Source organism: Lepus europaeus, chromosome 5 (assembly GCF_033115175.1).
Source record: "Lepus europaeus isolate LE1 chromosome 5, mLepTim1.pri, whole genome shotgun sequence".
Lineage (NCBI taxonomy): Eukaryota > Metazoa > Chordata > Mammalia > Lagomorpha > Leporidae > Lepus > Lepus europaeus.
In genome coordinates this window covers 24,723,905-24,736,332 of record NC_084831.1, presented here as the reverse complement: position 1 = coordinate 24,736,332, position 12,428 = coordinate 24,723,905, and the positions used below count along the sequence as shown (strand labels likewise).

The 12,428-nt window shown below is 43.3% G+C and overlaps 1 protein-coding gene across 1 annotated transcript in view; it reads right to left on the bottom strand.

Moving 5' to 3' along the window:
• Nucleotides 1-11,125: 11,125 nt before the first annotated feature.
• ZBTB8A (zinc finger and BTB domain containing 8A) overlaps nt 11,126-12,428 on the bottom strand; it is a 63,136-nt gene continuing 61,833 nt past the window's right edge. The window contains exon 6 of the mRNA XM_062190879.1: nt 11,126-11,825. Coding sequence (XP_062046863.1) covers nt 11,493-11,825 — 333 coding nt within the window. The 3' untranslated portion in view covers nt 11,126-11,492. The remainder of the gene's footprint in view (nt 11,826-12,428) is intronic.

Genomic DNA, 12,428 nt, shown 5'->3' with positions numbered 1-12,428 from the left:
CAAGATTTATTTATTTTACTTGAAAGTCACAGTTACACACAGAGAGGAGAGGCAGAGAGACAGAGAGAGAGAGAGAGGTCTTCTATCCACTGGCTCACTCCCTAGATGGCTACAATGGCCGGAGCTGGCACTGGAGCTGCGCCGATCCAAAGCCAGGAGCCAGGAGCTTCTTCCGGGTCTCCCACGTGAGGCCAGGGGCCCAAGGGCTTGGGCCATCCTCCACTGCTTTCCCAGGCCATAGCAGAGAGCTGGATAGGAAGTGGAGCTGCCGGGTCTTGAACCAGTGCCCACATGGGATGCTGGTACTGCAGTCGGTGGCTTCACCCACTACGCCACAGCGCCAGCCCCTATACAAAAATATTTGCCCATATGCTTTCACTGGGCAAATTTTACCCATTTGTCTCCTCAGCAATTGTATATGTGGTACAGTTATACAATTTGTCAATAGGGAAATCAGTGACACCTAAGACCATTTGGCTACAAGAGACACACTGGGGGGGGGGGGGGGGGGACTGACGCTGTGACGTAGCCCATAAAGCTGCTGCCTGCAGTGCCGGCATCCCAGATGGGCACCAGTTCAAGTCCTGGCTGCTCCACTTCCAATCCAACTCCCTGCTATGGCCTGGGAAAGTAGTGGAAGATGGCCCAATTCCTTGGGCTCCAGCACCCACATGAGAGACCTGGAAGAAGCTCCTGGCTCCTGGCTTTGGATCGGCGTAGCTTCAGCTGTTTCAGCCAATTGGGGAGTGAACCAGCAGATGGAGGACCTCTCTCTCTCTCTCTCTCTGCCTCTCCTTCTCTAACTCTGACTTTGAAATAAATAAATAAATCTTTTTAAAAAGTAAAAAATAAAAGATTAGGGATGTCAAACTGCTGAATATATTTATACAAAATCCTTTATTGTATAACAAACCAATTTTATTTCTTTTTATCCAATTAATAACCCTTTGAGGAGAGTAAAACAAGCATTGTGTTTTTGATATAAGAAAATATTTAGTTGATGCTTATAAGTTGTAGCTAAAAAGTGGTTGGCAACAAATGCCAAATTTTTTTTTTTTTTTGAAAGGCAGAGTGGACAGTAGAGAGTGGTTCACCCAGCAATGGCTGCTGCGGCCGGCGCACCGCGCTGATCTGAAGCCAGGAGCCAGGTGCTTCTCCTGGTCTCCCATGCGTGTGCAGGGCCCAAGCACTTGGGCCATCCTCCACTGCCTTCCCTGGCCACAGCAGAGAGCTGGACAGGAAGAGGAGCAACCGGGACAGAATCCTGTGCCCTGACCGGGACTAGAACCCAGTGTGCCAGCGCCGCAGGCAGAGGATTAGCCTATTGAGCAGCGGCACTGGCCTCAAATGCCATTTTCTTTAACATCTATCCTAAAAGTTCAAAGGCTAATTTATCTAACAAAAATATTTTTAACTTTTTTTTTTAAAAGATTTATTTATTTATTTGAAATACAGAATTACAGAGATGCAGAGAGAGAGAGAGGTCTTCCATCCACTGGTTCACTCCCCAAATGGCTGCAATGGCTGGAGCTAAGCTGATCCAAAGCCAGGAGCCAGGAGCTTCTTCTGGGTCTCCCATGAGGGCACAGGGACTTGGGCCACCTTCTACTGCTTTCCCAGGGTGCATTAGCAGAGAGCTGGAGCCAAAGTGGAGCAGCCAGGATTCAAACCAGCACCCATATGGGATTCCAGCACTCACCACAGCACCAGCTGTGCATTTTAAATTACCTCCAAGTATAAACATTAAGGACATTATAGTTATGGATTCAAATCCTGATCCTACCATTAACTGGCTGTATGACTTTAGGAAATTTTCTTAACCTCTCTGAACCTGCTTTCTCATCTCTAAAATGGTAATAATACTTTACAGACTAAGTGTCTCCAGCATTGATAGGGCAGTTAAGATTTTTCTTTTTTAAAAGAATTATTATTTTTTAAATAAATAAAAATATTTATTTGAAAGTCAGAGTTACAGAGAGGGAGAGGCAGAGAGAGAGAGCGCGCGCTTCCATTAGCTAGTTCACTTCCAAAATGGCCACAACGGCCAGATCACAGGTGTTTTCCAGTTCTACCACTTGATAACTGCACTTCAGACATATTGCTTACCTTCGCTGTGCCTTAATTTCCTTACATTAAGTGGCTATGAAAATCATTCTTGAAGGGTTGATAAGATTATCTTGGGCTGGCGTTGTGCAGTGGGTTAAGCCGCCACGTGTGGTGCCAGCATCCCATTCAGCTCCCTGCTGTTGCACCAGGGGAGGCAGTGGAAGATAGCCCAAGTACTTGGGTCCCTGCCACCCACATGGGAGACCTCCATGGAGTTCTTGGTTTCTGGCTTCGGCCTGACCTGGACCTGGCTGTTGTAGCCATTTGGGAAGTGAACCAGCGGATGTAAGATCTCTCTTTTGCCCTCTCTGTTTCTCCCTCTATGTTGCTCTGCCTTTCAAATAAATAAAGTTCATGCAAAATATATTCAAAAGATAAGCTTAGAAGTTTATCAGGGGCTGGCATCATAGTGAGTTAAGCTGCTACCTGTGATGCTAGCATGCCAAATGGGTGCCAGTTTGAATACCAGCTGCTCCATTTCCCATCCAGCTCCCTGCTATGGCCTGGGAAAAGCAGTGGAAGATGGCCCAAGTCCTTGGGCTCCTGCCACCCATGTTGGAGACTTGGATGAAGTTCCTGGCTTTGGCCTGGCTCCACCTTTGCCATTGCAGTCACTTAGGGAGTGAACCAGTGGATGAAAGATAATCTCTCTCTCTGTAACTCCTTCAAATAAACAAATAAATAAATCTTTTTAAAAAATATCACCATTAATAAAAACTTATTTGAAAGGCAGAGAAACGCCAGCACTGCGGCTTACTAGGCTAATCTTCTGCCTGCAGCGCCAGTACTCCGGGTTCTAGTCCCGGTTGCTCCTCTTCCAGTCCAGCTCTCTGCTGTGGCCTGGGAAGGCAGTGGAGGATGGCCCAAGTGCTTGGGCCGTGCACCCACGTGGGAGACCAGGAGGAAGCACCTGGCTCCTGGCTTGGATCAGCGCAGCGCCGGCCGTAGTGGCCATTTGGGGGGGTGAACCAACGGAAGGAAGACCTTTCTCTCTGTCTCTCTCTCTTACTAACTCTGCCTGTCAAAAAAAAAAAAAAAAAAAAAAAAAAAAAAAAAAAAAGGCAGAGAGAAATTGTCTATCTGATGTTTTATTCCCCAAATGTCCACAATGGCCAGGACTGGGCCAGGCTGAAACCAGGAGCATGGAACTCTCTGCTTCTCCCACAGGGATGACAAGGATTCAAGTTCTCGAGCCATCACCTGCTGTTTTCAGGTGTACATTAACAGGAAGCTAGATCAGGAAACTGAGGCAGAGGCAGGACTCAATGCCAGGCATTCTGTGTGCATTCCACTGCTTTTCCCGGGTGCATCTGCAGGGAGCTGGATTGGAAGTGGAGCAGCTGGGATTTGAACCAGGACCCATATGGGATGCCAGCACTGTAGGCAGAGGCTTAACCTGCTATGTTACAGTGTGGGCTCCAAGAAAAAGTTTTAAGTCAATTCATATATCCTACAAGAAGCTCAGTGACTATTTTATTTTTATTTTATTTATTAATCTTTTTGAATTCTGCAAGAAACTGCCATTTGTCAGAAGAATTTCTTGTTTGGGCCACTGAAGAGATCATACACGTACTTGTTATTTATAGATTGCAAACATAACCTTAAATGTGGGAACGAGAATGGTATTCTATGCAAAAGTGTTTTGTTACTTTCAATTTTTTTAAAAGACTTATTTATTTATTTAAAAGGCAGAGTTACAGAGAGAGAAGGAGAGACAGCTAGAGATCTTCCAATTGCTGGTTCATTCCCCCAGATGGCCACAAAGGCCAGAGCTAGGCCAGGCAAGATCCAGGAGCCAGATCCCTGTCTCCCATGTGGGTGGCAGGGGCTCCAAACACTTGGGCCATCCTCTGATGTTTTTCCCAGGCCATTGGAAGAGAGCAGCCAGGACATGAACTGGCACACAAATGCAATACCAGTGTTGCAGGCAGCTGTTTACCTACTGTACCACAACGCCGGCCCCCACAATGTGGTTCTTTATGAGTTTGAGGCCCAATACTGTGTGAATTCCCAGAATACACTACTCAATATCAAGTAAAATTCAAATGCATCCCAAGGTAAAAATGGGTTGTTTTAAGACTACCTACTGTGTGTGGCCGGCACTATGATGTGGTGGGTTAAGCCTCTGCCTACAGCACCAGTATCCCATATGGGTGCCAGTCTGTGTCCCAGCTACTTCACTTCTGATCCAGCTCCCTGCCAGTGGCATGGGAGAGCAGTGGCGGATAGCCCAAGTTCTTGGCCCCCTGCTACCCACATGGGAGACCAGGAGAAGCTCCTGGCTTCGGCCTGTCCTATCCCAGCAGCTGCGACCATTTAGGGAGTGAAACAGTGATTCTCCTCTCTCCATAACTCTTAGTTTCAAATAAACCTTTAATAATTAAAAAGAGGGACTGGCGCTGTGGCTGGGCTTCTGTCTGTGGTGCTGGCATCCCATGTGGGTGCCGGTTTGTGTCCTGGCTGCTCCTCTTCCGAGCCAACTCCCTGCTGTGGCCTGGGTCCTTGGGCCCCTGCACCCTTGTGGGAGATATGCTGGTTCCTGGCTTTGGATCAGCTCAGCTCTGGCCACTGCGACTGTTTGGGGAGTGAACCAGCAGATGGAAAACCTTTCTCTCTGTCTCTCCCTCTCTGTCTGTGGCTTTATCTCTCACATAAAATAAATAAACAAAAATGATTTTAAAAAGAGAGTATACAGTATTTTAGAATGTTGATATTATCCCTAAAAAAAACTTCATATAAGAAAACATATACTGTATCTTGAAATTTGACAAAGAGTAATATTTTCCTGGACTAGACATCTGTATTTAAAATTTTTTTCTTAAAAATAGGGTTGAGAGGGACCAGTACTGTAGCACAGTGGGCTAAGTCTCTGGCCTGCGGCAACAACATCCCATGTGGGTGCAGGTTCGTGGCCTGGCTGCTCCTCTTCTGATTCAACTCTCTGTTAATGGCCTGAGAAAGATGTGGAAGATGGCCCAAGTGCTTGGGTCCCCGCACAGCTCTGGCAGTCGCGGCCATTTGGGGAGTAAACCAGTGGATGGAAGACCTTCCTCTCTGTCTCTCCTTCTCTCTGTCTGTAACTCTGCCTCTCAAATAAATAAATAAAATCTTTTTTTTTTTTTTTTAAATAGGGTTGAGAACTAGTGGATTAGAGATGAGAGGGTTCTACTGCCCTCCTGCCCCTGCCAGCATCTATATGGGGAGAACCCATATAGGGACCCCTTGAATAGATCTACTTTGCAGGTAAATATTTTTATATATAACATATATATTATATATATATAAAGACACTGTAAAGGGGCCAGCGCTGTGGTGTAGTGGGTAAAGCCACCCCCTGCAGTGACAGCATTCCTAATGGGTGCCGGTCTCAGCTGCTCCATTTCCCATCCAGCTCTCTGCATGGCCTGGGAAAGCAGTAGAAGATGGCACTGGTGTGGGAGACCCAGAAAAAGCTCCTGGCTCCTGGCTTCAGATGGGCGCAGCTCTGGCCATTGTGGCCATCTGGGGAGGGAACCAGCAGATGGAAGACTCTCTCTCGCTGCCTCTGCCTCTGTCTCTCTCTAACTCTGTCTTTCAAATAAATAAATAAATCTCAAAAAAAAAAAAAAAAAAGACAATGTAAGCTTTTTAAAAATAGTTACACCCAGGCCCCACCTGCCAGAGATTGATTTGCAGGAAGTAACTGAGGTTTTTACTTGCTTGTTTGTTTTTAAGATTTATTTCATTTAGGCTGGTGCCGCGGCTCACTAGGCTAATCCTCTGCCTGCAGCGCCGGCACCCCGGGTTCTAGTTCCGGTTGGGGCACTGGTTCTGTCCCGGTTGCTCCTCTTCCCGTCCGGCTCTCTGCTGTGGCCCGGGAAGGCAGTGGAGGATGGCCCAAATGTTTGGACCCTGCACCCGCATGGGAGACCAGGATAAGCACCTGGCTCCTGGCTTCAGATTGGCACTGTGTGCCAGCTGTAGCGGCCATTGGGGGGTGAACCTCTCTCTCTCTCTCTCTCTCTCTCTCTCTCTCACTGTTTAACTCTGCCTGTCAAAAAAAAGAAAAAGAAAAGAAAAGAAAAAGAAAAAAAAGATTTATTTCATTTGTTTGAAAGGCAGAATTACGGAGAGAGAGGTCTTCCATCTGCTGGTTCACTCCCCAAATGGCTGGAGCTGGGCTGATCTGAAGCCAGGAGCCAGGAGCTTCTTCCAGGTTTCCCATGTGGGTGCTGGGGCCCAAGGACTTGGGTCATCTTCTGCTGCTTTCCCAGGTGCACTAGTGGGGAGCTGGATTGGAAGTGGAGCAGCTGGGATTTGAACCAGCACCCATATGGGAAGCCAGCGCTGCAGGCAGGCTTTACATGCTATGTCACAGTGCTGGCCCTGGAACTGAAGTTTTTAAAGTTCCATGCTGATTTTCATGGGTAGCCACTGTGAGAGCCCCAGCTTAGGGCAAAAATATTGTTCCATTGTTTTCCTTTTACAAGTTGGATAAAAATAACTGACTCTTTATCAAAGGAATTAAGTAGTGGTAAGTAAAATTAATAAGGAATTAAATGATTTTTCTCAGTTGGAAAATCAGGAAACTATTCAATGGAACTGTGCATCTAGAAATCTGAAAGAGCAAAACCAAGTATAGTCCGCGAGGCACTGTCTCAGCTGTCCTTAGCATGATCAGGTTCACACCCCGGCTCTTAGGATTTCTCTGGTCTTTGGTTTCCTATTTAAAGGTGATAAAACAAGTATGCAATGGTTTTTGCTGACGTGAGATAAAAAAAGGGATAAGGAAAGTGCTCACCGCCTGGCGCTGTGGCTCACTAGGCTAATCCTCTGCCTGCGGCACTGGCACCCCAGGTTCTAGTCCCAGTTGGGGTGCCGGATTCTGTCCCGGTTGCTCCTCTTCCAGTCCAGCTCTCTGCTGTGGCCCGGGAGGGCAGTGGAGGATGGCCCAGGTCCTTGGGCCCTGCACCCCATGGGAGACCAGGAGGAAGCACCTGGCTCCTGATCGGCGCAGTGCACCAGCCGTAGCGGCCATCTGGAGGGTGAGCCAACAGAAGGAAGACATTTCTGTCTCTCTCTTTCTCTCACTGTCTGACTCTGCCTGTCAAAAAAAAAAAAAAAAAAAAAAAAAAAAAAAGTGCTCATCATGCTATTTAATTTCAAAATATTTTTCCTTTAAGAATCTCTATGCTTCTCTTGCTCTGTATGGTTTATTACCTATTAACATTCTACTCAAATATTTGAGTTTTAGTGGCATTAATACAGTACTGTGGGGAGACAGCTGACACGTTGGAAAGTAAAGTTTATAGATCCTCTGTGGATTTTAATTTCCTGGGATATCCATGTCTCCATGAGCATGAATAGTTAAGAAACTCCCATGTCAAAATAAAATGTTAATCATATTCACAGTATATAAAACAGCTGCCTGATCACTGCCATCTCTGTGATTACCTGCATTTTACCATTAAAACTCTTGTAACTAAAGTCACAACCTTTATATAACATTTATTTTGTATAGGATTTAGCCACAAACAATGCTTTAAACAATTGACTGTTACTTGTATAAAAATCATTTTATAAAAAAAATCATTTATAAAATAGAATCATACACAATAGGCCTCAGTGAGTTCAGCTGACATTCCAGAATCTGATTATTCCAATTCCTACTTGGCCGCTGTTTCACTGGGCTGTCTTAGGTGGGTTGCTTTACAGGTCTGTGCTTCAACCACTTTCCCTTTCATGTGGGATAACTATTCCATAGATATGTAAAGCATAACATAAAATTATTAAATATTTTGCAAATATAAAGTGCTATATAAATGATAATAATAATACCAAATACACTCTAACATAAATTAACATACAGCCTTCCATTTACAATCTATAGCTTGGTCCTGCTGCTCCTACTGTTATTACCCACCCAGCTAAACACATCTGCCTAAGCTGTACTGCTTTGGAGATTTTCCATACTGTTAATTTTAGGACTAGAAACATATTTTTGCAAACCAATATAAGTGGAAATTCCAAGGTAACTTAGCACAACTTGGCAAATGACTTTCATGAATTGATTTCTAAGCACATAAATAATTAAGCCACCGAATTTGTTCATCCATTGAGCAGTAACTTGGCCACATAAAAAGCAGCAATATGGTTGTGTCAATTGCACCTCTTTAAAAAGTACCAAAAAATGTGTTCTTAGAAAGTTTTACAGTTTGATAACCACAGAAAAAACACCATACGCTAAGAGTGTGATTCCCTTCACTGAGACGCTGTGGTTACCTGCTCTTAAGTGAGACTCCTAGAAACTCTCAAAGGGAATCCAAGAAGTTAGCTGGCCCCGTGGTTTTCAATGTTGTGCTTCTGAATTCTGCAGAGGTGTCTGGGGAGAGGTTCATGGGGGCCTGACCCAGAGCAACTCTGATTTTAGGGTTTATCCTTTAAATGTTGACCTTTTCTATGAAAAAAATCATTTGAAAAATTCTTGGGTAAGAGAAAAAAAATCTTCAACTGCTGACTGATCCATCTGCTTCCTCCAGACGCCAGGCATGACGGCGTGGCCCTTGCTTCTTGCAGAACTTCGTCACACTGCCCCGCCTCTCGAGGACAACAGACTTAGAAGGGCATCAGAAGCTGAGAAAAAGCATTCCTGGAGGAGCAGACTTCGGTCTAACCAACGATTATTTTCCTGATGTAAACAAACAAACAAAAATCCCTTGGCAGAAGTAAAGCTTATTTCAACAGATTATGCCTCTGTGTAACACTTTCCCGCATTTAAAAGTCAAAGCATTGTGTCTTCCCAGGAGTCATCAATAGACAGTTTCACTCTAGGAAGAAACCCATCTCAAAAGTCTTAGGTATACATGACGTGATGACCAGGGTCATCTACAACGTACAGATGTATCTTGAGTGTTCTTCCTTTATGATGGATGGTGGGGTGACAGAACTGGTGCTCTCTCTGCACGGGAGAGCTGTCTTGTGGGGACTGTTTGATGTTTGTTATAAACAATTACAAAAAAGCATTATTTCTGGTGGTCCTGTGTTCAGCACACTTTGCTGATACTCATGCTGATGTATGTATAGTTTGCATGCAGGAGATAATAGCATAAAAGAACATTTAAATAGACTAAAGTGTGTTAAAAAATACAAATACAAGCACTACTTCATTTCTAGGAATAAAGCTAAAATCAGCCATTTTTCCTATTGGCCCCAACAATGAAAAACCAGATTATAATTTTGAAAGGTGTTAGTATCACTCTAGTAAGAGTGGAGAATGGCATCACTGAATACAACTTAATTCAGAATCCTGATTTAGGAATGATCGTGATAGCAGGACAATGAACCCAATGCATACCATGGAGGCTTGAGGCAGCTGGAGACATACCAGCAAGGGAATCTTGACGTATCATAAAACTAAGTGGTTATTCATCTACTTATGAAAAAATAAAAATTAATCATTTTAGACCATACATTAGTATCAAGGGCAATATTCATAAGAGAAAATACTAACTACAAAAGTGTCTTCTTGAGGTATGTAATGGCAATTAAAAACACAGTTTGATACAGGGAAGGGACTGTCTATAACAAATTATATTAAGTTCATTCTGATAATTTGCAGAGACCTTTATTAAGTCCACTTTGGTACTTTAGAAATAAATAATGCTTCTCTAATTTAGCTGTAATTTTGGAATGTTTCATAATTCATATAGAGGAGGAGTTTAAACTTTGTATCCTAGGAGAAAAGTCTGTTTTGAAAACATAAACAAGGTAAGCAAAAATGCTTAATGTGTTTAAAAAATAATTTGTTCAAATAGTTTCATATTTAAAGTTAACATTTAAGTAACATCACATATAATACGTCAGTAGGTAGAGGAACATTACTTAGTACTATCTGAATAACTAGATCAAATATTATGTTATGACAATGAATAAATTCTTTCCAACTTTATAATTCAGAATGGCTTATTTTTATAATTATTGCAGATGGCTGACTTTAATTCTTTGCCATTTTTGGAGACATTCAGGGAGCAATATTTGTAAGAGGATTATTTAAAATTAGAATCTCTCAGGGCTTGCTTTGTAGCACAGCAGGTTAAGCCATAGCCCACTATGCTGGCATCCCATATGGGCACTGGTTCTAGTCCCAGCTGCTGCACTTCCAATCCTGCTCCCTGCTAACTGAGAAGGCAGCATTAGATGGCCCATGTCCTTGGGTACCTACCACCCACATGGAAGACCAGGATGGACTTTCAGGCTCCTGACTTTGGCCTGGCCCAGTCTTGGCCATTATGGCCATTTGGGGAGTAAACCAGAGGATGGAAGATCTTTGTGTGTCTCTCCCTCTCTCAGTAACTCTGCCTTCCAAATCAATAAATAAATCTAAAAACAAACAAACAAACAAACCTCAAAACACACAAAAAAAAAACTAGAATGTTTCTGATGATCAATTCTATCACTTAACGTTTTGGACATTAATTTCTCATTTATAAATCGGAGATGATGTCTACCTCACTGATCAGTGAATAACACGTGAGCGAGTACTTTATAAAAATAGAGCACTACACATGTGTCAGAAACTACACTTGGGAACTAGTAAGAATCTCTAGGTTTGTTTGTTTTTTTCTCTAGAGAGGTAGGGAAATATCTTGACAGGTTTTCACAAACTACAGGGACTTTTCAAAGTCAGTATTGATTTCTTGATTTAAGAAAAGTGACGTGTATACAATGCTTGGCCAACCTTACTTCAGTTTTTTTTTTTTTTTTTTTAAATAATACTGTCTACATCAGAGCAATTTTAAACTTAATGACAAAAATTTCAAATACGCACAATTTTGAACATCTTAGATTACTCCTCTGCCATAATTCTAAAACATTTAGGACACTGGAATAATGCTATATTGTTTCAGATCTGAAGTTAATAGGAAAACATTAGTTCAGGCAGATGGGTTGCCAGGCCCTTAAATGTGCTCTTACCTGGTTCCCTGTGGAATTCAGTATTGATGGTATATATATTTTTGAAACACCTTGGAATTGTCTTACATGAAGTTCAGTTATGATAAATTTATTTAAAATATTTTCTTTGAAAAAAAGTTTGCTAAGTAGATCTTCCAATAATAAAAGAAAAAAGGTGTCTCCGCATATGTAAAAGGATTATAATAAACGTAAGAGGAGAATCATCCACCCATCATGCCAACTCAAGCTAGGTCTTTCTTTCCAATGCAGCAACGTATTACAGGGCAACACAGCTCAGAATGGATACAATGGCCTGTTCAGAAAGCATGCAGGTTACATCAGGTCATTCCTTTTAAGTCAGTAATAAGCTTGCTAACCAGACTCTGACCATGGAAAGAGACACATGGAGGCAATGAAGTTGCACACATGCCAAGCTCTGCTGGTTCCCCTTATGGCTACCTAATGTTGGGCTTTCTTTCCTTTTCTTCTTCTTCTTCACTGTCATCAACCTGCTGGATGACCAGATCAGCCGAGCCGTCCTCCACAATCTCCACGTAGGATCTGTTCTCGTCTTCACCCAAGCGCCATCTGGACTCCTTCTCTGCATCGGATGAGGACAGAAGATGCTGCTCGGCTTCCAGATCGACCGGGAGGCTGTCGATGCCGACCTCCGCGAGGCACTCGTTACACAGCCTGTAGCGCCGCGTGCCTTCCTGCACCACGTGTCCTGTTACATCAGTCACGTGGCGCTTACATTTTCTGCAGATTAGTTTGCAGGCCTGGTGGATCTGTGCAGAAATTTAGATAGCGGTAAAAAATGACTTTTCAAAAGCAAAGTTTGAGTTATAGGTCTCATTTGGTTCACAAACTTAAGATGCTCAAAGCCATGCATTAAATTCAAATTAATATCTAATTATTAGAGAAAGATCATAGGCTTGGTGATAAATGGATGCCACAGAAATATATTTTTTAAAGATTTATTTTATTTATTTGGAAGTCAGAGAAAGGAAGAGAGATCTTCCATCTGCTAGTTCATTCTCCAAATGGCCGCAACAGCCAGGGCTGGGCTAGACTGAAGCCAGGGGCCAGCAGCTTCCGAGTCTCCCATGTGGGTGCAGGGGCCCAAGCATTTAGGCCATCTTCCATTCCTTTCCCAGGTGCGTTAGCAGGGAGCAGGATCAGAAATGGAGCACCTGTGACTCAAACTGGAGCCCATATGGGATTCTGGTATCACAGGTGGCAGCTTTACCCATTATACCACAGTGCTGACCCCAGGCACAAAAATGTTAAACATCACCCTTCTCTAAATAATGGCTATAATGGTTTTATTTATTTTTAAAAGATTTATTTATTTGAAAGGTAGGGAAACAGAGAAACCTTTCCTCCTCTGG